Source organism: Aspergillus versicolor (genome assembly GCF_001890125.1).
Source record: "Aspergillus versicolor CBS 583.65 unplaced genomic scaffold ASPVEscaffold_1, whole genome shotgun sequence".
NCBI classification, from domain to species: domain Eukaryota; kingdom Fungi; phylum Ascomycota; class Eurotiomycetes; order Eurotiales; family Aspergillaceae; genus Aspergillus; species Aspergillus versicolor.
In genome coordinates, this window is record NW_024467524.1 from 1,636,320 (window position 1) to 1,657,123 (window position 20,804).

Consider the following 20,804-nt stretch of genomic DNA (forward strand, 5'->3'; position numbering starts at 1 on the left):
AGGAAACGATGCAGTGGATGGAAAAGAGCTCAATCACTCTGGCTCAAGTGAAGCCCCAGAATAGAAGGGAAGCTGCCATCACATGATGCCAGGGCAATACACCAACTCAAGTCATAATTAAATTCTCCTCAGCAGTTAAGCTACGAACCATCAAAGATTATATCGGGATAAAATCCTTTTGTGCGCACGCTGGTAATTATAGCGATTGACGAACAAGCAACACTTCAGCACACCCTGCCCTCGGGTTATGAAAGACTCTATATTACAATACAGACATTTTGGCTTTAAAGTAAGCAAATACCTTTATGCTTACCAGCGGTCCAAATATACCGTCCAGTCCGTAGATGTCCAGAACATATGCCTGACTGAATCAGCCATTACTGACAAAATGGAGGGTGTTACCCGAGTCCACCGCGACCGATAGCCAAAGATATCTCTCCTGGGATCCAAAAAAGTCATGGTTGAATTCACTGAAGGCGACAATGCGTGGTGGCTGGATGACCAGTGATTTACATTATAGATGACTCCTGATGCTGGCGGGATCGCGCCATCGTGTATGGGGCCAGACCCCTTGTGATTGGCACTTCTGGCCCAGGAACATGGAACTGAACCATGCACGAGCCGCTGAGATTGAAATCTGGAGTAAACTCCAGACGTGCAACCTCAAGTCGCCAAACCCGACCATGATATGTTGAATGCTGTTGTTTGCCTTTGAACCGCTGTCTGGCCGGGATAACCAGCCTCCGCTCCGGCGACTCGCTAGCCAATCGTTCCGAGATCCGTCGGGGCTTGCATTGTCCCTTTCGCCGGCACCAATGACGTTCTGCAAGACTCTCTTCGATCTGCCACTGCGGGATCCGTGTCAACCCCGTGCCGGTTCAAAATGAAAGTCTATATCAGATGCCTTGGCCCTTCTTGTGGAGTTTGGGCTCGGCCATTCATTCACTCGTTAATTTCGAAGTAACTCCTCCCGAATGCACAAAGAGCAATGCGAAAGTCAGCGGGAGGGTGAAGCCGATGGGGCTGCTCCCATGTCAATCTCCCCATCTTTCACCCTCGAGCAGCTGAAAGAAGATCTTCTCCCACATAGTCAGCACGATGGCTCAGCTGCTCGCGATCTTCCTGAGACCACAACCACTCGACAACGAGCTTCGATTTCAGCGCAATCTCTCGATCAGGACGAATATCTTCCAGGAAAGCTTTCGTCCGCCCACAATCATGGCGATGACAACGTCCTGTCCGATCAGAAGACCGTCCTATACCTAGCTTACGGATCGAATCTCGCATCCGAGACCTTCCTTGGGATGCGTGGCATCAAACCCCTTTCCCAACTCATCGTCGTCGTGCCAGAGCTCCAATTAACATTTGATCTCCCGGGTGTTCCTTACATGGAACCATGCTTCGCAGGAACACACTTCCGCCGAAGTCCAACGGGGGCGGACGATACCAGCGACCCCCCAGACGCGTCCGAAAAGCAATCTCTCCTACAAAGCGAAGACCGTGATCAGGACCGTTACAAAGGGCCTCTCATCGGCGTTGTCTACGAAGTCACTCTAACCGACTACGCAAAAATCATAGCCACAGAGGGAGGCGGTAGCGGCTACAAAGACATCATAATAACATGCTACCCGTTCCCCAAGACCTATGACCCGGCCGACCCAATCCCCGAGCGCCCTGACACACAGCCGGTGAAAGCACATACCCTACTTTCTCCAGCCGCAATGAAAGAGGTGGCGCAACTTCAGATAAACTCGGCCCTCGGCGTCTCGCCGAAATCACGCCGCGCGCAACCATCCGCTCGCTATCTCAAACTAATCACCACCGGTGCAGCAGAGCACAACCTCCCTTCAGCGTATCGGGAGTACCTAGCTCAAGTTCAACCATACCGCACCACCTCAGTGCGACAAAGGATTGGTTTGGTTGTTTTCTTGTTTACGTGGGCTCCCCTCCTGCTTTTGACGCTAAAACTGTCGAGGATATTCGCCCGTCCCGATGGCCGCAGTCCTGAGTGGGTTAGCCGATTCAGAGATGTCGTGACAACCGGGATGTGGAGCAGTTATGATAATGTATTTGTGCATATATTTGGTGATGGTGAGAATACTGTTGAGCGGTGAATATTGCTCCCGTGCCAGCAGCATTTTTCCTGGGTATATAAATCATCAAGAGACAATGATCTTGGTATTATCCAAACTAGAGGATAAGATAGAAACATATTACTACTTATGACATCCTACTATTTATCTCTCTTGGGACATGTGATTCAAGAGCTAGGGCGTCAATTTACAAGCAAACATCACTAAGATCTAACAAAGGAAATAGTGACATTGGTTCTTCACACAAGGTTTTAGACGGAAAATAAATATCTAAGGTACAGATACAGGTGTCCTGGAAAACATCTAACAAAACACAAGAGGCCATCGAATCGAAAGCCGGGTAAAAGATTGGTAAACGACATGGGTTGGTGAGAAGGTTCAAGGTTCGAATTAATAACGGCTCGCTATTCGTCGCTGGATCCTTCACTTTTCATACTTTATACAATCCATTTGCAACCTTCTAGCGCCGGGGGACGGGAGGGCTGTACACGAGCTTCCGTGTCTTGATGGGAGACCACTTGTAGCGCTTAACCCAGACGCTGAGGGCGAAGAGGCCAGTGAGGAGAGTGATGGCCTTGAATCCCATCTTCTTGCGGTCGTCCATCTCAGGCTCGGCAGACCAGTTAAGGAATTCGACAACGTCCTTGGCCATCTGGGAAGTGGTGGCCGGGGTTCCATCCTCGTACTCGACAACACCATCGAAAAGGACACGGGCCATGGCAATGGCTAGGTAGAGTTAGCCAAATATCAACGCAAGGTTGCAAAAATAATATTAAACGCACCAGTTCCGGGGAAGAAGGGGTTGAAGTTCATGCCCTCCTGCACGCTAGCACCAGCTGGTGGCTCGTCGGGGTAACCAGTCAACAGACTGAAGATGTAGTTGCAGCCACCGTGGCGACCCTTGACGATCAAACTGAGATCTGGGGGCAGAGCACCACCGTTGGCGAAGCGGGCAGCTTCCTCGTTGGGGTAAGGAGCGGGGATGTAGTCAGAGAGCTTTCCGGGGCGCTTCTCGATCTCGCCCTGGTCATTGGGCTCGGTATCGTACTCGTTCTCTTCGGCAAAGGCCTTCATTTCATCGACGGTGTGCGTTACACCGACGAATGAACGCCAAGGAACACGGGTGAGGGAGTGGCAGCTGGCGCAAACTTCACGGTAGACCTGGAAACCACGGCGGAGACTAGGGAGCAAATGGTGAGTAAGATTGTGGTCATCAAGGCAGGGAGTTCAGACAATATCGGGGTAAACTCACGCCTGGTGATCAAAGGTCTTATTCCACTTGCCGTGTACCCAAGGGTACTCAGTAGCGTGCAACCTTAAAACGCGATATGTTAGCCGTTGGATCGATTTTTGTCACGGTTCGGTCGGGAGATCGGAGACGGCCAAAATCAATAGCCATCCCATAAAACATTCAATTGACTCACCCCTCCTCAGCAGGTGTCGACGCAAAAGCTTCCTGTCCATAGAGATACGTAGCGGACCCGAGGGCGATGGCGGTAGCGACCGACGCAGTGAGTGTGAGGTGGAAGGGGGAGTTCGCGGATTCGGCACCGGCAGCCGTGGAAGACGCACGCTGGGCATATAGTCAGTAATTGACCATGGCAAACACATTCAGGGCACGCTAAAGAGCGATTGTCCTCATCCATGGAGGCCAATGGGGCCGGGTGGCCGAGGTGATGCGTACCGAAGAGGTCTTGTTCAAAGACTGACGGGCGAGACCCCGGAAGGGCACGCTGCGCAGGACAGTACGTGCCAGCATACTGAAAAGATGAAGAGCCCTCCGATCAAAAGATAAAGAGGAAGGGACGGTAACCGCAGATGGGGAGAGGGGAGGGGGAGAGGGGGCCGGGTGAGCGCACAGGAGATTGCTTTCAGAGGTGAAGTCGAGGTTGTCCGAACCGTCAAGTTTCTCGCTGGTTTGGAATTGCCTAAACCTCCGTTCTGATTGGCTACCGTACTGACGCTAGCCCCTTTCGGTGAAAACCGCGATTTTTCGGAACAACAAATTTAGCATGAGCAGCAGCAATTGCATGTTACCGTCCGGGCAACATTAGCAGAATTCCAGAATTGCTAGAGGCATTGTCTATTATTCTATAGCATTAATTATTTCGAAAAGCCACCAGTACTGGTCGTGGCGAGTTTGCTGAGCCAACTGCCACTCTGCCGGTGTTGACAGCGCTTGCTTCAGTGGGAACCAACAGATCCCGAGTCAGCCCGTGTACCTTAGCACCTCATCATCAAGTATACGAGGCACTGGAGGACCGACGAGCAGCTCCGTTAGTCATTGGCAGGATGAGAGGCTTGGATTTAGCTGTAATCATGACTCCTCTTGCCAATTCGTTATTTCAATTACTGATGAGTTTGGTGTGGATACCTATAACAACGCTCAAAATATATAGTGACGTCTATCGAGTAGAAGAGGTTGTATTTAACAACAAAACTACTTCCTGCGAAGAATAGCATGCTAACCAATAGCAAGAATGCTATTCACAGTCTCCCACAACTCCGAGTGCCAGGACCCATTTGTTGTGTGTTTCTTTGCCCTCTTGATGGTGTTGTTGGCCAGGCCGCGGTCGGAAGGGGAAATTGCCCCGCTGATCCAGCCATGGTTTTCCCCAGCTGTTATCAAGCTCGGGTTGTGGGATACACTGAGCTCTCAAGCCAGGCGCTCCAAACGATGCATGTCTTACGATACTGATGCCAGATTTATGAATAATGCTGCGCGCTAATTACTCCACGGCTTAACATTGGTCTTTCTCTCGTTTTGTCCGCGGACTCACTAAATATTGCGGTCAGTTCGTCGCGTGAACCGAAGCGAACTCAGACAACCTCGAAACAACGATACCGGTGGTGCTCCTCCCAATGCAGGCTTTGACTGCAAAATATGCCAAAAGCGAGAAACGGGCCAGGCACAGGCGGAAAGCCTCGTCGCGATGTGTTGGCGTCGCTCAAAATGGCCTCTATGGAGGATATCTCCAGGGCCTCCCTCCCCGCAGGTAAGGTACCTCCAGCAGGATGAAGAAAAAGGATGGGATATCTGACCCAGAAAAGAGATAATGTCTTCGATACTCGATTACCTTCCTCCCGTCGACCTTGTCCGAGCGGCCCGGGCATCGAAGCTCCTGCGCGAGATGGCGTACGACGATTCACGATGGGTGCAGAGACTCAAAAGAATAGGTTGCTGGAATGAAGCGGAGGCTCGTAAAAATGCGGAGGAGAAGTTTGGGACAATTGCAAACAGAGAAAGTGTTGAGATTGAAGAATCAGCGGTCATCAAGCAAGCACCAAGTCAACCAACGATTGAGGTGACGGCCGTTTCGGACGGTTTTGATCAGATCAACCTGTCTACCTCCGCAACCGAAGCTGTTGTCGATCTAGATGTCGATCCGATTCTTGGGGCGCTGCAACTAGCTAAGTCGATTCGAGGGGAAGCTAGGCAGGAATATGGAAAGATACATGCGGCACTATCACCATTCTACGATGACATTGCCACTCTTGGGCCTTCTCTGGATAATCTTGTCTTTCAAAAGTACACAGATCCACAACAACAAGCGCAGATATTATTTCAGTTGCAGGAGTTTGCCAAGTGCGATATGGCAGATGGTAGCGAAAACCGACATGAACACCTGCAAACTGTTGTCTCGATGTTCGAAACGGCTGCAGTCAAAGAGTTCAGGCACGGCTACGAAACCGATGATATCGACGACCGAATGAAGAAATACGCCCATGTTCTGCACACTCTAAATGGCGGGTCCTCTGCTTGTGACCTTTTTATCCATCATAATCACCTAGTCACAAAAAAGTCCGAGCTTGGTAGAGTCAGTGATTGTATTGATGCGTCAACCCAAAAGGTGAAACTTGAGCACGTTCAGGTGTTCTTCACGCGGTTAAGTGTGGCCTTCAATGAAGAAGTCTCAGTTATCAACCGTGCCTTTCCACCGTCCTTACAAGCAGCATCGCCCTTTATCGAGAAGGTAGGCCGCGATGTGCTTTACCCGTTTCTGACGGCGATATTTGATGACTTGCACCGGTCGAACATTGAGTCGTATCTTATTGCTGTTTCAAGTACTTATGTGCAGTGCATGAATTTTCTGGACACTCTATTGCCCATTCAAAATTCTTTAAATACTTTTGACGAACTCTTGCATCAGGCTATTGCGCAAATCTACGAGCCGCACATGGATTTGTACCTGGCAGAAGAGCTAGATTTCTTTAGAAAAGGCTCGGAGGCTGCTGTAGGAGAGTGGGATAGACAACTGTCCGAACAAGCTGCCTCGACTGAATCATTTCTCTTGTCCAACGTCAACAGACAAGCTGATAAGCGAGACTTCTTGACGTCTTTTAAAAAAGTGATCATGGCACCGGTAAACATCCTTCCAGGATTCTCATCGACGAAGACAAATGAAGAAAAATCAAGTCGTGACTCCGAGGTTGGCGATGGCACTTCCACTCCAAAAACCAACCGATTTTCCACCATCTCTTCACCTGGCACCCCTCCAGTGGTGGAAGCCCCAACTACTGAACTTGCGGCGAAAGCGGCCATTATGAAATCAAAGATGGAGGGTATCCGATCTTTATTTAGTATCGAAGTCGCGTTAGGGCTGGTCCACGCGGCAAAATCAAGCCTTGAGCGCGCGGCGCAGTTTACGATGATTGGAGGTGAGACTGGTATAGCAGTCAAACAACAGTGTGAAGCAATTTTTGTTGCTTTGTTGCGCATCCTCGGACATGGCCATCTTATCAAAGGGTTTAACAAGGCGGTCGATCACCTCTCTGACTATCGGCCTCGTGAGCAAGGCGATCGTGACCAAACTGGCGTCGAGCCTTTAGTAACCTTCCTCGAGTTGGTGAACGTTGGAGATCTCATTCTTCAAATGATTGATGTTTTTTATGAGCAGGAGTTGATCGGGTCTAAACTTACTGATCGTAATGATTTCCTGGATCCGGCGGTGAAAGAGAAGAAGAAGTTCGAGCAAAATCTTGACGAACGTGTTGCAGCTGGGTTGAACAAAGGAATTGACGTCCTTATGGAGGAAGTTGACTATATCCTTGCAACCAGGCAGTTTGCAACCGACTTCAACCCGGGTGTCTCTACTGATCCCAACCGGATAACGATGGACGTAAACGTTACCGAAGCTGCAGCTGCCGTGGTCGATGTAGTTTCCTCACATACGCGAATGCTCGTTGGAAGCACAGACAAGAGTACGCTTGATGTCTTCAACCAGGAGGTTGGACTACGTCTCTTCACAGCCCTCTGTAAACATCTGAAGCGCCAGAGGGTCAGCATTGAGGGATCCCTGAAGCTTATTAGGTATGTTCCAGCTATTAACACCCTTTTTTAACACGCACTAATCGCCACCCAGTGACATGAACCACTACTTCAAGTTCATCCAGACCCTCAAAAATAACGAGCTGCTCATCTATTTCAAGGCATTCCGAGAGCTATCACAGATCTACCTGATTGACTCCGCAGATTCCAAGGAATTAGCGGCTCTTGTAGCCGATGCGGGCCGGTTCTCTGGAATTTGGCGAGTCGAGGAAGTGTATGAGTTCGCGGAGAGACGAGCAGATTGGTTCCAGATCAAGCGAGATGTCGAGCGGGCCATGTACGGAATCGGGTGCAATGTTATGTAAATGGAACACAACACTATAATATATATACAATATACCAACTAGAAGAAATCCAGGAAACAAATACAATACTTGATTTCTTCTCACATCTAAACTTTCCAGGGTGAGGTGGAGCTTCTGCCCTGGCGCCAGTCGGCGCCTACTGCGACAGAAAACAAGAGCTCCCGTCCACACACCACAGCGCTGCAGATCTTCAAGCAAGCCATGTTTTAGAAAGCGCTAGTTCTGGTACGCTCTTGGCTGACAGGCTATTCTTTTCTGCAGATTCTATTTTTATTTTGCACCGGATTACTTTGGCCAACGCCCCAGACAAGCCAAATTCGCAGCATGGGAGATCAGTACTAGAAATCCCAAGTATACTGGTGCAGAGGCGCAATGTGGTCTAGATGAAAGCTACCCTCATCTGCCCATAAGGTGTTCTTTTTGGCATCAGAGCTCATCCCAAAACTCAGACAAAGTAGGATAAACAAAACCGGACAAGGCGAGTTTGAAGAACAATGAGATGCGACGCGCAGTAGTGACTATTGACAAAGGCCCCTTTTCCACTTGGAAAACAAAAGACAAAGGTCAGTGAGCAAGTTCAGCTTATTTCGTGTAAATGATTGGATGAGCAGCATTGGGTTTATTGGTTTGAAATGGTTTATCTAAAGGTATCCAATATGTTCCACTGCCGGCGCCTAGAACATGCTTTGCTGCTGCAAGAAAGGAGCAAGCACATGAACAACCTCTTACCCATATTTATGTTACATCCTCCGATTTTGGTTTCCTTGCTTTTATTTGGCCATGATCACATAGTGTTTATTAGAAAACAGCTGGGCTGTAAGAAAGAAACGAGCTGCAGAAATGCGAATACCGACACCCCCAGACTATCATCATCATCACTTCACAGTCGTTCAACTGCTCTCTCTACTAATAACAATACTCCTACCGACATCTACATCTGCCCTCGAAACAACCATCATCGTTACTATCACAGCAACAGCAACAGCCACCACAACCACCACAACCACCACAACTACCACAACAAACCCCCAGGTCCCGCAGGACCGCTCCTACACATCGGCCTCCCAATTCAAATCTTCCATCCTCTCAACTACAAACGCCTATCGCAGCACACACAATGCCTCAAGCCTCGTCTGGAATGAGACGCTAGCGAGCTTCGCAAACCAGTGGGCTAGGACATGCCTATGGAAACATTCCGTACGAATACCCCCTTCCTCTCATTTCTATATAGGAACCGTTTGTCTAGATGCATTGTCATGAAGGAAGCAGGAGAGTACTAACGCTGCAGGAAATTCCGAGATATTAGGGAGGTCCCTACGGCGAAAACTTAGCCTTCGGATACACGAATGCCTCGGCCGCGATACAAGCGTGGGGCGAAGAAGCCTCGATGTACAACTTCAATAAGCCGACCGGGTTTACCGAGGAGACGGGTCACTTTACACAGCTCGTTTGGAAGGGGACGAGGGAAGTGGGCTGTGCAGCTGTGGATTGTGGGTTGACGGATCCGGATGGCGATGGGGAAAAGAAATGGAGTAGGGCACAAGGGTGGTATGTTGTTTGTGAGTATGTGCCTTCAGGAAATGTTGTCGGAGCGAATGACGACCTTGAGTATTTTCGGACGAATGTGCAAGAGGGGAGTGGGGATGTTGATATTGATACTGATTCGGACTCTGGCTCCGATTCTTCTGAGGATGATAACAACCCGATATGGAGTGGGGATGGTGGATGTTTATTGGGAATGAAAAGCAAAGAGATTGGGTGGTGGATTGGGATTGTGGTATACATATTTAATTCCATATAATCAGTTGGAAGTGTAAGTAATAAATTAAGAGATTTGCATTTTGCGCAGGACTTGCTGGCTTGTCGTTCGTTGTCTGTCATCACTCATGCTACCAACATCATGCATATAAGCTTCCCGCACCGGGGAGAGATGCAAATACAGATCTATTCACTTTTGAACAGTTCCAGGCCAGGCGAACCCCTCCAAACCGGAACCACGCCAAACAAACAGCACAAAGAGGCACACAGGAAAGGAGAAGTAGGCGGTAGCAGAGGAGAAGGGGGTTTGGAGCTGGATATCGACAGACAAGGTAAATGATATCGAGAAAAAAAGAGGTTGAAAATAAAATTAAATACGAAAAGAAGAAAGGGTAATTCAACCAATAATCTCTTCGCTTTCCTCCACAATCTCTTCCACAATTTCCTCGACCACTGTCTCGCCCTTGTCTTCTGTGACGGCCGGCGCGTCCTTGGCAATCTTGGGTTCGTCCGCATTCTCGGGTAGACCATATGCGTCCTTCTCCTCGGCAAGCAGCTCCTTCTCCCGACGAATCCAGGCAGCCCACTCGTTGAGAATACGCTTGCGGTTCTCGACAACAGCAGTGTTGGCAATGTCGACGGCATACTTGTCTTCCTCTTCGAATTCCTTGGAGTATTCACGGAGGTTCTTCCGTACTTGCTTCTGCTCCTCCTTGCTGAGAAGAGTGGCGGGGCGAGGACGCCAAACGAATTGCTTGAACTTATCGGTAGGGTTCTCTGCGAGGGTCTCTCCGGAGAAAGTGTGAAGGTTAAAGCCGTTTTCCATCTGACAAAGACAAATCCATGTTAGTTATCCACGTTCGATATGAAAGACACATTAGAAAGACCTACCGAATGAGTCCACACACTAGCACTGCTGACGACGTAACGACCCGTGGGGTCCCAGTCAATGTCTGTGACACCGTAGTGATCGACCGTCTTCATTAATTGCAGGTTAGCTGCAAGGTCCTTCTCATTTTCGTTCTTCTCGCCCTCAAAGTCCATGTCCCAGAAGTCAAGGTCAAAGCTTGATTGAGAGTGGACGGTCGCAACAACGACGAAACGGCCCTTGGGAGACCAGTAAATAGCATTGCTGGTCTTCTTCTCAATGGTGCGGACAAGCTTGAAGTTGCCGGCCTGCACACCCTTCTTCTCCGGAGCGAAGAATGAGACGGAGGTCTTGGGAGGAGCACCGGCTCCAGATCCATCACCGGTCGTGATGGCAACGAAACGTCCACCATTGGGCTCCCAAGAGAAATTGATCACGGTGTCTTTGAGGCTGTCCACAACTTCGACAGGGACACCCTTTTCGCGTATCCGGAAAATTTCAAGGTTGGTGGCCATAGACTTCTTGGACTTGGAGTGGCGGTCCACCTTCACGCAAACGAAGTTACCCTGGGATTGCCAGTGCAGCTTCACATCAGACACGTTGAAGAGATTACGGGTTCGGACAATCTCCTTCGAGGGAACGCTCATAAGAGCAACTCGAGCAGGGTTGCTGCCGATTTCGGGAGTCCAGAAGCAGAGAAGCTGCTCATATTGCTTGACACCATCACGGCTGACTGTTGCGGGCGACCACTCGAAATCCATCACTCCATCAATCTTAACAGACGTCTTACCGAGCAAGTTCATTCGGGGGAGTTCATAAATAGAAATTGACTGGCCCTGGAGCATTCTGGCGACATATTTCTCATCGGCAGACCATTTGAAAGCTGGCCACTGAACCTTCTTCTTCGGCTGCGCTTCGCTCTCGGGGCCAGCCAGATCATGTGAAACAAACGACCGTAGGGGCTTGCCAGTGGTAATATCCCAGACAATGATGTTCTTTCCGTCCTCCTCGTAAGTCAGAATAGGGTTACCCTCTTCAACCTGGATCGGCCGGGCAGACCAGGTAGTCAGGTAGTTCTCGCCTGGCGAGAACTCAATCAGTTGGACGAATGGATGAGGGAATTGTTTTTGTTTGGCGAAAGCAGGGCCACCCCACAGTTGCACACCCTGTGGGTGAACAGATGCGAGATAGGTACCCTTAGGAGACCACTGGACAAAAAGTTGTGTCCAGTGAGCACGATCCACGACATTGTCTGGTGGGTTGCTCTTGTTATTCCAGAAAACTCCAACCTTGTCGCCGCGGTAAAGAGCGAACTGGTCACGAGCATTGGCATCTCCGATCCACGAGCGTAGGTGGTCCTTTTCTGTGAATGGTTCGATAGTCGGAGGCTTGTATTCCTCGTCGATACGTCCTTCTCGGCCATAGCGTTCAATATCCATCAACTTGTTCACGAGGAGGGTGTGCTTTTTATCAAGGGGGGTTCCGTTCAGTTGCTTGACGGCGGCGACGGCTTGTTCGGGGGTTTCATATTCGACGAAGGCAAATCTAACACCGCGTGTTAACCTTTCCACTTCTCATCTTGTTTATCATATTCCAGCGGCTCTCATGCCACATATAGCCCGGTACGTACCCTTCGGACATGTTCTTCTCGTTGAGCGGCATAAATACGGCATCTTCGGAGGTGTGGCCAACCGCGTTGAGTTTCCTCAACAAGAATTTAATGAGTTTCTGTCTGTTTTCTTCCGGGACGACTGGGAGTCCGTCGATGACGACAAATGTGTCCAAACCCTCCTCGAGTTTCACTTCATACTGCGCCTTAAGATCTAGAAAAGAAAAATGCAAGTTAGCGAGGAGGGGCTGGAAAACTCGGCGGATCGGTCTGTAACGTACCGGAGAAGTCAATCTCCTCTTCCTCCTCTTCGTGGAGGTCCTGCTCGGACAAAGTATCGAAGCTGGGTGCCATGATTGCGTGACGCAGACGGCAATGTGAACAAGGGAGCCGCGATGGATCTCGAGATGGAAGATGCTGCGATTCTGGAGGGATGGAAATCTGCTGGCGGACCCCGTTTTGGCTGATTTTAGGGCAAAAAGCACAAATCACAACCCACACCCGCTTGTGTGCGCGGGCTGAGTCAGGGCTGAGTCATTCCGCCTGGGTTTCTGCCTGAGGCGCCCGCGGGCTTTCCCGACCGCTAGAGAAAGCGCAAGGAAAGTTCCCGCTGCCGGTCATACTTGCGGCTTGCCTGCACATCCTCCCGCCTGGGGAAATCAACAAGCGCATCCACGCAGCTTCCCGCCTTTTCCTTTACCTCTTGTGAAGCGTTGGTTGTTGTGGACCGGCGCTCTCTCACTTCTTCCCTTTGCTCTAACTTCTCTCATCCCACCATCGGCTTGCTGGAGCGCCCTCTCGCCTTTCTCCATCCTATGCCCCGCCGGTCCTAAGCGCCAGCGCTACACCTAGATCCCGACGATCCTCTCTACCAGCACCCTTGTCATCTCTTCCCTCCAGGCGCTCACCGCGTCACCGACAGGATCGCAGCATCGCAGAAGCTCGCAACTACCAGCAATTACTACAATTGCAGCTGCATTTTGTTTTTCTGCTCAATAGAAGGAGAAAGCCAAGCTTTAGACAAGATGTCGCGTATGTTCGGCCTCTCCACGATCCACGGCCTTGCCGCGGCCGAGGTGCCTGTTAACTGACATCATTCCTCTCTTTCCGTTCAAAAGTCTCCCCAGGTACTCGCGATGAGTACATTCCAATTATTGATTCGATTCTGTCAAAAAGTGATCTAAATACGATCTCAGAGAAGCGCATTCGCAAGGGTCTCCAGGATGAAGTCGGCTATGACCTTACCCCGCAGAAGGTCTGCGCTCTTGTTGCACATTGCTTTTACCGCTCCTAATTCTGATATGTATCCTGAAGCTAACCTGTTCTTCTCCCTCATAGGTTGCTGTCAAGCAGCTCATCATGGAACGATTCGACATCTTTGCCGAAAAGAAGGGCATAGGTGCGGAAAATGGCGATGAACAGCAACCTGATTCCGCGACGCCTGTGGAACCCTCCTCCCCCTCTCAATCTTCGACTGCACAGAAACGCCAGGCAGATAGCATTGACTCTGATGATCGCTCGAGCAAAACTCCCCCGCCCAAGAAGCAGAAGCCGAAGCATGATGTCGACGCGGATGCGCTTTATGCCGCGAAGCTGCAAGCTGAGGAGAATATGCGAGCTCGCAGTACACGAGGCGCCGGCACGCGTAAAGCGCCACCGAGCAAGAAGAAGAAGACCACTACAAAGACGTCGAAGAAGGTTAAAGCAGAGGACGATTCAGACATCGGCTCTGGCTCGGAGGCTGGAAAGAAGGTGAACCGTTCAGGAGGATTTCATGTATGTGGAGCTCAATGACAACTAACCACTATGTCCATTGCTAACGCCTTATTAGAAACCTCTCAATCTTTCGCCAGCACTTTCGGCACTGCTTAGTGGTGAGACGATGGTATGTCGACGCCTGACAGTTATAATGCGGTTTTATATTGAAGCTAACCCGCCCCGGTAGCTTTCGCGGCCTCAGGCTGTAAAGAAACTCTGGGCGTATATTCATGAGAACGAACTTCAGGACCCAAGCGATAAACGACAGATTCGCTGTGATGATGCTATGCGCGCTGTCTTTAAACAAGACCGTATACACATGTTCACGATGACGAAGATTCTCAGCCAAAACCTATACAGTCCCGACGAATAGCCGACCAATTACTCTAGAAAAGAATGCCTTGAAACCGCATGGCTATTCTAGCAGGCAATCGCCATAAATCGCATGAGCATTGCGATCTTTCACGAATCTCTGCTTCTATTCATTACTCGGCATTTTTGGCAACCAGGCGCTAATTTCTCGGTTTTCTGCTCCATCAATCTCTTCGTATTTTTTTTTTGTCAAGGCATCCTTATCGCATCTTGCCATTTCCCTCATTTTTAGGCGGACCAACTTTCTTATCCTTATTTTTGAGATTTTATGTTTTTTTTTTTTTTTTTTTTTTAACCTCCGATCCTCTCCAGCGGGAGTTGGTGTTGCTTTGCAGACAGGCGTGTGTGAATTTACCACTATCTAGACACTTTTGGTACCACTTGGATTGGCCATTATTCTTGACCCCATCCTTAGCGAATATCTATGACTCTTACAATTCCAGAAGCTGATACTGCGAGTGGGCAGTTGGTCATGGCCACAGCCTCAACAATGACTCCACCCTTAGTCCAGTAGTAGTCATCAGCCGTTGTGAGTAATTATGAGCCATCGGGCAGCTGAATCGGAGGCTGCATAAGTGCGACGAGAACATTAGAGACTGGATTAGCACTGCAACGTAACTAGCGACATTAATTGTTGGATGTTGGCACAAGTTAAGCATTGCTCACTAAGCACGTTGTGGTGACTTTATCCACGACAGGCCAACTTTTTTCTGCCTGCCGTTTAATTTCCCCACTGCTCCAGACGCTCTCCTCATTCACTCCCCTGGTCGCAACACAATCGAAGAGAGCGTTCAGCTCCGCTATCTTACAGAGTTCCTAGTAGAGGTCCTCTCGCTCTCATTCCTTTGACCGCATTTCTTCGTCGATCGCACCCGCCTAATGTCGGAGTCTCAGCCCTCCCAAACCGCCGCCCCGCAAAGCCGCGGCAGTGGCCGTCGACGCGGCCGCGGAGGAGCTCGCCAGTCGGAGCAATCGCAGAATAGTGCGGAGGGCACCGGAAGAGCACCAAGATCGAGGGGTAATGGACCGCGCCGAGGCGGTGGAGGTAGAGGAGGCCGCGGTGGACAAAATCGGGGTACCAGCAAGCCAGAGCCAGACGGGGGTTCGGAAAATGCCACGAGCACGGAGAAAGCCAAGCAACCTGAGGAAGCGGAAGACGATGTCGATGATGGGGAGGTTTGCTTCATTTGCGCCTCCAAAGTTGAGCATAACTCGGTGTCTCCGTGCAATCACCGCACCTGCCATATTTGCGCTCTGAGATTGCGCGCTCTGTACAAGAACAAAGCCTGCGCACACTGTCGGGTATGCTTTTGTATAATCGTCCGATATGAACCTATGGCTAATTCATACCTTCCTCTAGACGGAGGCCAGTTACGTTATATTCACAGATGATCCCGCGAAGCGCTATGAAGAGTTCCGGGATAGCGACTATTCCCAGAAAGATGACAACCTTGGTATCAAGTACGAACAAGATGAAATCTTTGAGGATACAGTCCTATTGCTCCGCTACAACTGCCCGGACCGGGACTGTGATGTGGCTTGCTTGGGGTGGCCAGACTTACACCGTCACGTCAAGTCCAAACACGGCAAGGTGATGTGGTAAGTAAGGATCTTTCCTATTAATCACGGGCTTGAAAGCTTACCAAGTGCCGTGATTCCACAGCGATCTATGTACTCGAAATAAGAAAGTATTCACCCATGAGCACGAGCTCTTTACGCATGCCGAGCTTCGCAAGCACGAAAAGCATGGGGATGATGTTCCGGGGGCTCTCGACCAGAGTGGTTTTAGGGGCCATCCCGAGTGCGGGTTTTGTCGCCAGAGGTTCTACGGAGACGATGAACTATACGCCCACTGTCGTGACCGCCACGAACGATGCCACATTTGTGATAGACTCTCTACAACTCGCCAACACCAATACTATATCGACTATAGTGCATTGGAAAGTCACTTTCAGACGGACCACTACCTATGCCTGGACAAAGAGTGCCTAGAAAAGAAGTTTGTGGTTTTCGAGTCACAAATGGATCTTAAAGCTCATCAACTGGAAAGCCATCCAAATGGGATTCCAGGACGAGATGCCCGTGTGGACATGACCGCTTTCGAATTCAGAACACCCTATCAACCTCAAAGACAACGCCGTGGCGCCGGCCGCGGACGAGACCCGAATGCAGAAACCGCTCCTTTATCAACTGTGCAACCATTGCGAAGAGATGAGATTGCATACCAACGACAGATGGCAATTCAAAGCGCACAGTCTGTTTCGACACGAAGCTTTGGCGGCCAGCTATCTCGCGACGAAACACAGACTGTGCGTGCTCCTCCACGCTCCTTAGGCCCTACTCCCACTCGAACACCGCCTGCACCTGCGACGCCAGTCAATGAGTTCGACAATCTTAATATCACATCAGCTACGCCAGAGGACCAAGCGCGTCGTTTGCGCCACACGGCTGTCATCGAGCGAGCTTCCAACCTCCTCGGAAATGACCAGGGTAAGCTTGGTGAATTCCGCTCCCGAGTCTCTAGCTACCGCACTGCTGGAATCTCCGCAACTGAACTCATCGATGCCTTCTTCTCTCTCTTTGATACCTCCAGTTCCGAACTCGGGAAACTCATCAAAGAGCTTGCAGAGATTTACGAGGATGAGGGCAAACGGAATGCGCTGCTTAAAGCTTGGAACGACTGGCGTGCAATTAACGAGGACTATCCTGCCCTTCCAGGACCAGGGGGTAGCATCCCGGGTATGTCTCCCGGTACCGTGAATACAAGCGGCACTGGCGGCACCGGTGGCAGGCGTGTACTTCGTCTGAAATCTTCAACTGCACAATCTTCCCGCGCTGCTGCCGGCAGGAGCGGGTCATCCTCGTCATCTGCTAACCCTTTCCCTCCTCTTTCTTCCTCACGTCCCTTACCTCGCGGCACCGCTTCCGCTGCAGCATGGGGTGGTACATCAGTCGCTGCACCTCCACCTCCTCAGTCCCGGACGTACGCAAATCCATCTTCTCGCGCAAACAATACATCCACATCTTCGGGTCGCGTCAATACCCGTGATGCAGAAGCATTCCCCTCTCTCCCTGCTGCCCCTAAGCCGAATGTTCTCATGGCTGGTCTGACACGTGGGACCGTACGCTGGGATGATCGCCGCCCAGCGCCGGCAAATGCTTGGGCTTCATCAGCAGACCCTGGGCCTGGTTCTTCCGCAGATGATTTCCCGGATCTCTCATCAGCTGGAGCAGGGAAGAAGGGTAAGGGTAAAAAGGGAAAACAAACACTTTTCCATTTCGGATAATGACCACGATTTCTGGATAACATATGACATCCTTCTCCTTGACCATTGTCTTTTGTTAAGAACACATAGTTTTCATATTCTGTCATAAGCGAGGTGTTTCGAGTGTAGAGGAAGCGTGTTGATAATAGGCAATAGAAAGCGAAAAAAAGTTCTCTCTCTCTTTTTTTTTTTTTTTTTTTTTTTTTTTGAAGGCAAAGACAATCATACCATGATATAGACCATGTGACATTTGAGGTTCAGAACAAGCTCACGGTATTAGGAGGCCTTCTACTCCGAATCCATACAAGATATTGCCTCCGGGCTACCAAAATCTCTACTTCGCTTCTCAAAGGTCTCTCTCGACGACATCTCCGTCAGCGGCCATTCCGCAGTCGACACAAACGCTGTGGGAGGCTGCGAGATTTCTGAACCCGAAGCTTCAAGAAGTTGTTCCTCCGAGCTATACTCACTGCCGTGTTCGATATTAGCATTACTGGCTTCATTGGGACCTCCGTTAATATGGTCATCGTCAATTCCGCACTCGTCAAAGCCAGCAATATCCTCATCGACAGCAGCCATCTGCAGCGTAAACTCATCCTGCAACTTCTTCAACCACCTTCGAAGGGTCTGACCCTCCATTTTCCCATTTCGGGCATGGATAAGCTCCTCGCGCAATGAGAGTATGAGTCTCCGTTTGCGGGCAATAGCCAGAGCCTTCGTCTGGCTGTGACGGCGCAGCGAGAGACGATTAAGTTCCTCTGAAACGTCATGCGCTATTTCCAAGACGCCGGGCGGTAAATCAACCAATTTCGCGAGCGCGAGGCCGTATAATTGCGTTTTGTTCGGGCCCTCGGTGATTTTATAATACATTGTCATTTTGGAAGCGTCAGGTGAAATTTCAGAAGCGAGGTGCAGGGATACAACGCCGCTGCGTTCAGCCATGATGGTGGCTAGGTCGTGGAAGTGTGTAACGAACCAAACTAGGGCATTGGATTGGACAAGGGCTTCTGCGATGGCGAGGGCGATGGCAAGGCCATCTGTTGTGGATGTGCCACGGCCGAGCTCGTCGATTATCACCATGCTGCGTGGGTTGATGTTGTGGAGGATGAAGGCCATCTCGCGCATTTCGGCAGCAAATGTGGACACATTTGCTTCCATGTCGTCGGCAGTGGACACGCGGGCGAATAACTGGTGAGTTATGCGGAACGAGGCGTACTCTGCTGGGATGAAGGAGCCGATTTGTGCCATGATGGTCATAAGTGCGAGGGAGCGGATGTAGGTGGATTTGCCGCTCATGTTGCAGCCTGTGATGATTTGGAAGCGGGTTTGGTTCGTTGCGTATGCGTCGTTGGGGATGAATTTCTTAGTGTGTATTTTCTCTCTGATGGGATGTCGTCCAGACTTAATTGCTAGGGCCTCATTGAGTTCTGGTCGGATGTATTCGTTTGTTGTGGCCAGCTGGGCGAACGCAGCAAGCATGTCTAGCATTGAGATAGCTTCGCTTATTTTGAATAAAACGGATATTTCGGCGCAGACATTCTGAATGAGCTCTCGAATCGTTTTGTCACTGAGACTGATCACTTCATTATGAGCGTCTGTTATCCTCTGGTTGAGTTTGACTAGGTCGAGGGTCTGACACTCGATGCGGTTCTTCTTACGGTAAACATTAATGAATACATCGGGTAGGGGCCTTGTTTCTGTAGCCGGTATGCTGATATAGTACTGGCGTGCGGGGTCGTATTTCAGGTCAAGCCCTAAGTCGTGTGTTTCTACAGGGTGTTAGATTTATAGATGATAGTAAATGAAGTGATATTACCTGATAGCTTTGTCACAAGCTCTGCAGCGTCCATGTTTGCCTCTTTGTAAGTCTGTCTTGCAACATCAAGTAGACTGTTTACTCCGACCTGCGTGAGGGAAAGCCGTCATTAGCTGCGATCATTATGCCATAGATTCATCGAACCTTGACACAGTATATCCGTTGGTTTCGTAGGTCGAGTGGTTTAGTCTGGTATGCTACATGCTCATTCAACGTTGATTCAATGAGTTGTTCAATTGTACAGTGTCCTGCTGGTGCGCAGATCTAGGTAATGTTAGTTAGTGTTCCCATATTAAGAGAGATATGTAAGATACATCTCTAATCGTCAACAGAAGGCTGCTTTGGGCGGTTGCGAGGGCTTTGTACACCGAGCTTATCGCAGAAACGTATGTCTTTAGCATAATAACGTGATTGGCAGATTGTTCGACATATTGGAACGTTCGTTTGGTAGGGACAAGGATAAGCTTGGCTATTAGCGGCGGAAAATAAGACATGTTGGCAGACTAACCGATGTCAAGACCTTATCTGCGTCTACGAACCCCTTCAGAGCTACATATCCAATCAGATGGCCTTCCATTTGAGAATCGCTAATAGAGAATCTCATACGCACCTTGCCGCACAGAGAAGAACATCTCTTCCTTGGTCGATAAGTCCTCAACTGCTTGATATCGTGCGATCAACTTGGGTTCCTCGGTTGAGGGTTGAAGAATATTGGCTCTTAGCAGTCGCGCCCCCATTGGTGTCAGGGTCTCATTTAGTAGGCCGAAGAGACTCTCATTTGATTTTACATTGTAAAGATTCTGTATCAACTCCAGAGAAATTATAGTTGAGAGATCAATTGACATCGTCCCTTGCGAAGGCTCAAATCTGATGCGAAGAGAATGAGATGTGAAGATCCTGTTTAGCTCAAGTTCGACATATTTTAGCACCTACAGGTTGTTAGCTCTGTATTAGCCTTTAGGATAGATTAGACTTACAGCAGCAAAACAGCAAGTCGCAAAATAGTTTCCTCCCAGAGTAATTTTGATGGCGTCAACGTCCTCGGCAAAGCCCAGGCGCTCCACATACTCATACCCAGCCTTTTCAGCCCAGTACCTACGGTCAACAAAGGTAAAAGTAGTGTTAGGTATATTAGCTTGGATGATATGAGGGAGCTTAGATTCCCGTGCAGTATTCATGAATAGTATCTCGGTGGGCTCAAAAACGCTGATCTTGGTAACGGTTTTGGCATAGGTCTGGCTGTCACATATTTGACATAATACAGCTTCAGCTGTCGACAGATTCACAAATGCCAACCCAACCGTAGACGAGATCCCACGAGACTCATTGATAGCACAGATGATATCCTGTGATGCAACGCTCGTGGCGGTCGTGTCTGGCCGCCCAGTCTTGAGTCCACTATTTTGTCTCGATGGAGGGGCAAAGCAGCCAGGGGGAGCGAAAGAAGACGCTCTAGAAAAGACTGTTGACATTCTAACAATTGGATATATTGTATGGTTATGTCAAAATATGATGGAAAGAGTTGAGAGACGGATGGGGAAGAGAGGTTATTGGGTTTCTATACATTGTCCCGAAACGGGTTTAGTGCCCCTCCCCGATAAGCCATCGGCGGGTCACTTTTTTATGGCGG

The 20,804-nt window shown here is 49.8% G+C and overlaps 8 protein-coding genes across 8 annotated transcripts; 5 read left to right on the forward strand and 3 right to left on the reverse strand.

The window, feature by feature from the left end:
- Positions 1-974: 974 nt before the first annotated feature.
- ASPVEDRAFT_48606 (uncharacterized protein) lies at positions 975-2,114 on the forward strand (the record flags this gene model as incomplete). The annotated part of the gene is made up of 1 exon (XM_040814040.1): positions 975-2,114. One exon carries the CDS (start codon positions 975-977, stop codon positions 2,112-2,114), a length of 1,140 nt encoding a protein of 379 aa, XP_040662153.1.
- A 439-nt stretch (positions 2,115-2,553) lies between these two features.
- ASPVEDRAFT_122274 (ubiquinol--cytochrome-c reductase catalytic subunit CYT1) lies at positions 2,554-3,852 on the reverse strand (the record flags this gene model as incomplete). The annotated part of the gene is made up of 5 exons (XM_040805970.1): positions 2,554-2,819; positions 2,876-3,273; positions 3,346-3,408; positions 3,518-3,666; positions 3,778-3,852. The coding sequence occupies 5 exons, from the start codon at positions 3,850-3,852 to the stop codon at positions 2,554-2,556; spliced, it is 951 nt and encodes a 316-aa protein (XP_040662154.1).
- Positions 3,853-4,977: 1,125 nt separating this feature from the next.
- Positions 4,978-7,727, forward strand: ASPVEDRAFT_48608 (exocyst complex component Sec10 family protein; the record flags this gene model as incomplete). The annotated part of the gene is made up of 3 exons (XM_040814041.1): positions 4,978-5,089; positions 5,145-7,404; positions 7,457-7,727. The coding sequence occupies 3 exons, from the start codon at positions 4,978-4,980 to the stop codon at positions 7,725-7,727; spliced, it is 2,643 nt and encodes an 880-aa protein (XP_040662155.1).
- Positions 7,728-8,400: 673 nt separating this feature from the next.
- ASPVEDRAFT_157883 (putative extracellular SCP domain protein Pry1) lies at positions 8,401-9,399 on the forward strand (the record flags this gene model as incomplete). Its single annotated transcript, XM_040808550.1, has 2 exons — positions 8,401-8,924; positions 9,034-9,399. Coding segments are annotated over exons 1-2 (723 nt in total), but the record flags the coding sequence as incomplete, so codon positions are not given.
- Positions 9,400-9,882: 483 nt separating this feature from the next.
- On the reverse strand, positions 9,883-12,316 carry EifCb (translation initiation factor eIF3 core subunit b; the record flags this gene model as incomplete). Its single annotated transcript, XM_040805862.1, has 4 exons — positions 9,883-10,311; positions 10,377-11,898; positions 11,984-12,176; positions 12,244-12,316. 4 exons carry the CDS (start codon positions 12,314-12,316, stop codon positions 9,883-9,885), a joined length of 2,217 nt encoding a protein of 738 aa, XP_040662157.1.
- Positions 12,317-12,550: 234 nt separating this feature from the next.
- Positions 12,551-14,380, forward strand: ASPVEDRAFT_35784 (SWIB/MDM2 domain protein). The gene is made up of 5 exons (XM_040811070.1): positions 12,551-12,994; positions 13,081-13,217; positions 13,301-13,738; positions 13,794-13,847; positions 13,908-14,380. Exons 1-5 carry the CDS (start codon positions 12,988-12,990, stop codon positions 14,091-14,093), a joined length of 822 nt encoding a protein of 273 aa, XP_040662158.1. The 5' UTR covers positions 12,551-12,987; the 3' UTR covers positions 14,094-14,380.
- Positions 14,381-14,971: 591 nt separating this feature from the next.
- ASPVEDRAFT_78170 (E3 ubiquitin-protein ligase HEL2) lies at positions 14,972-17,379 on the forward strand (the record flags this gene model as incomplete). The annotated part of the gene is made up of 3 exons (XM_040816497.1): positions 14,972-15,394; positions 15,453-15,691; positions 15,756-17,379. The coding sequence occupies 3 exons, from the start codon at positions 14,972-14,974 to the stop codon at positions 17,377-17,379; spliced, it is 2,286 nt and encodes a 761-aa protein (XP_040662159.1).
- Positions 17,380-17,569: 190 nt separating this feature from the next.
- ASPVEDRAFT_35786 (MutS family protein MSH4) lies at positions 17,570-20,682 on the reverse strand. Its single transcript, XM_040811072.1, has 7 exons — positions 20,152-20,682; positions 19,785-20,103; positions 19,683-19,723; positions 19,489-19,638; positions 19,319-19,438; positions 19,175-19,262; positions 17,570-19,127 (listed from the first exon to the last, which is right to left on the reverse strand). The coding sequence occupies exons 1-7, from the start codon at positions 20,644-20,646 to the stop codon at positions 17,647-17,649; spliced, it is 2,694 nt and encodes an 897-aa protein (XP_040662160.1). The 5' UTR covers positions 20,647-20,682; the 3' UTR covers positions 17,570-17,646.
- Positions 20,683-20,804: the final 122 nt, after the last annotated feature.

What these genes read in the sequence shown, in the direction of transcription:
- ASPVEDRAFT_35786 (XM_040811072.1), bottom strand. Translation starts at nt 20,646, where the DNA reads ATGTCAACAGTCTTTTCTAGAGCGTCTTCTTTCGCTCCCCCTGGCTGC. An exon ending in CAGATAAGGTCTTGACATCG is followed by an intron (nt 19,639 to 19,682) that starts GTTAGTCTGCCA and finishes CTAATAGCCAAG; the next exon opens with CTTATCCTTGTCCCTACCAA. An exon ending in GCTTGTGACAAAGCTATCAG is followed by an intron (nt 19,128 to 19,174) that starts GTAATATCACTT and finishes AACACCCTGTAG; the next exon opens with AAACACACGACTTAGGGCTT.
- ASPVEDRAFT_35784 (XM_040811070.1), top strand. An exon ending in ATGACCTTACCCCGCAGAAG is followed by an intron (nt 13,218 to 13,300) that starts GTCTGCGCTCTT and finishes TCTCCCTCATAG; the next exon opens with GTTGCTGTCAAGCAGCTCAT. An exon ending in TGCTTAGTGGTGAGACGATG is followed by an intron (nt 13,848 to 13,907) that starts GTATGTCGACGC and finishes CCGCCCCGGTAG; the next exon opens with CTTTCGCGGCCTCAGGCTGT.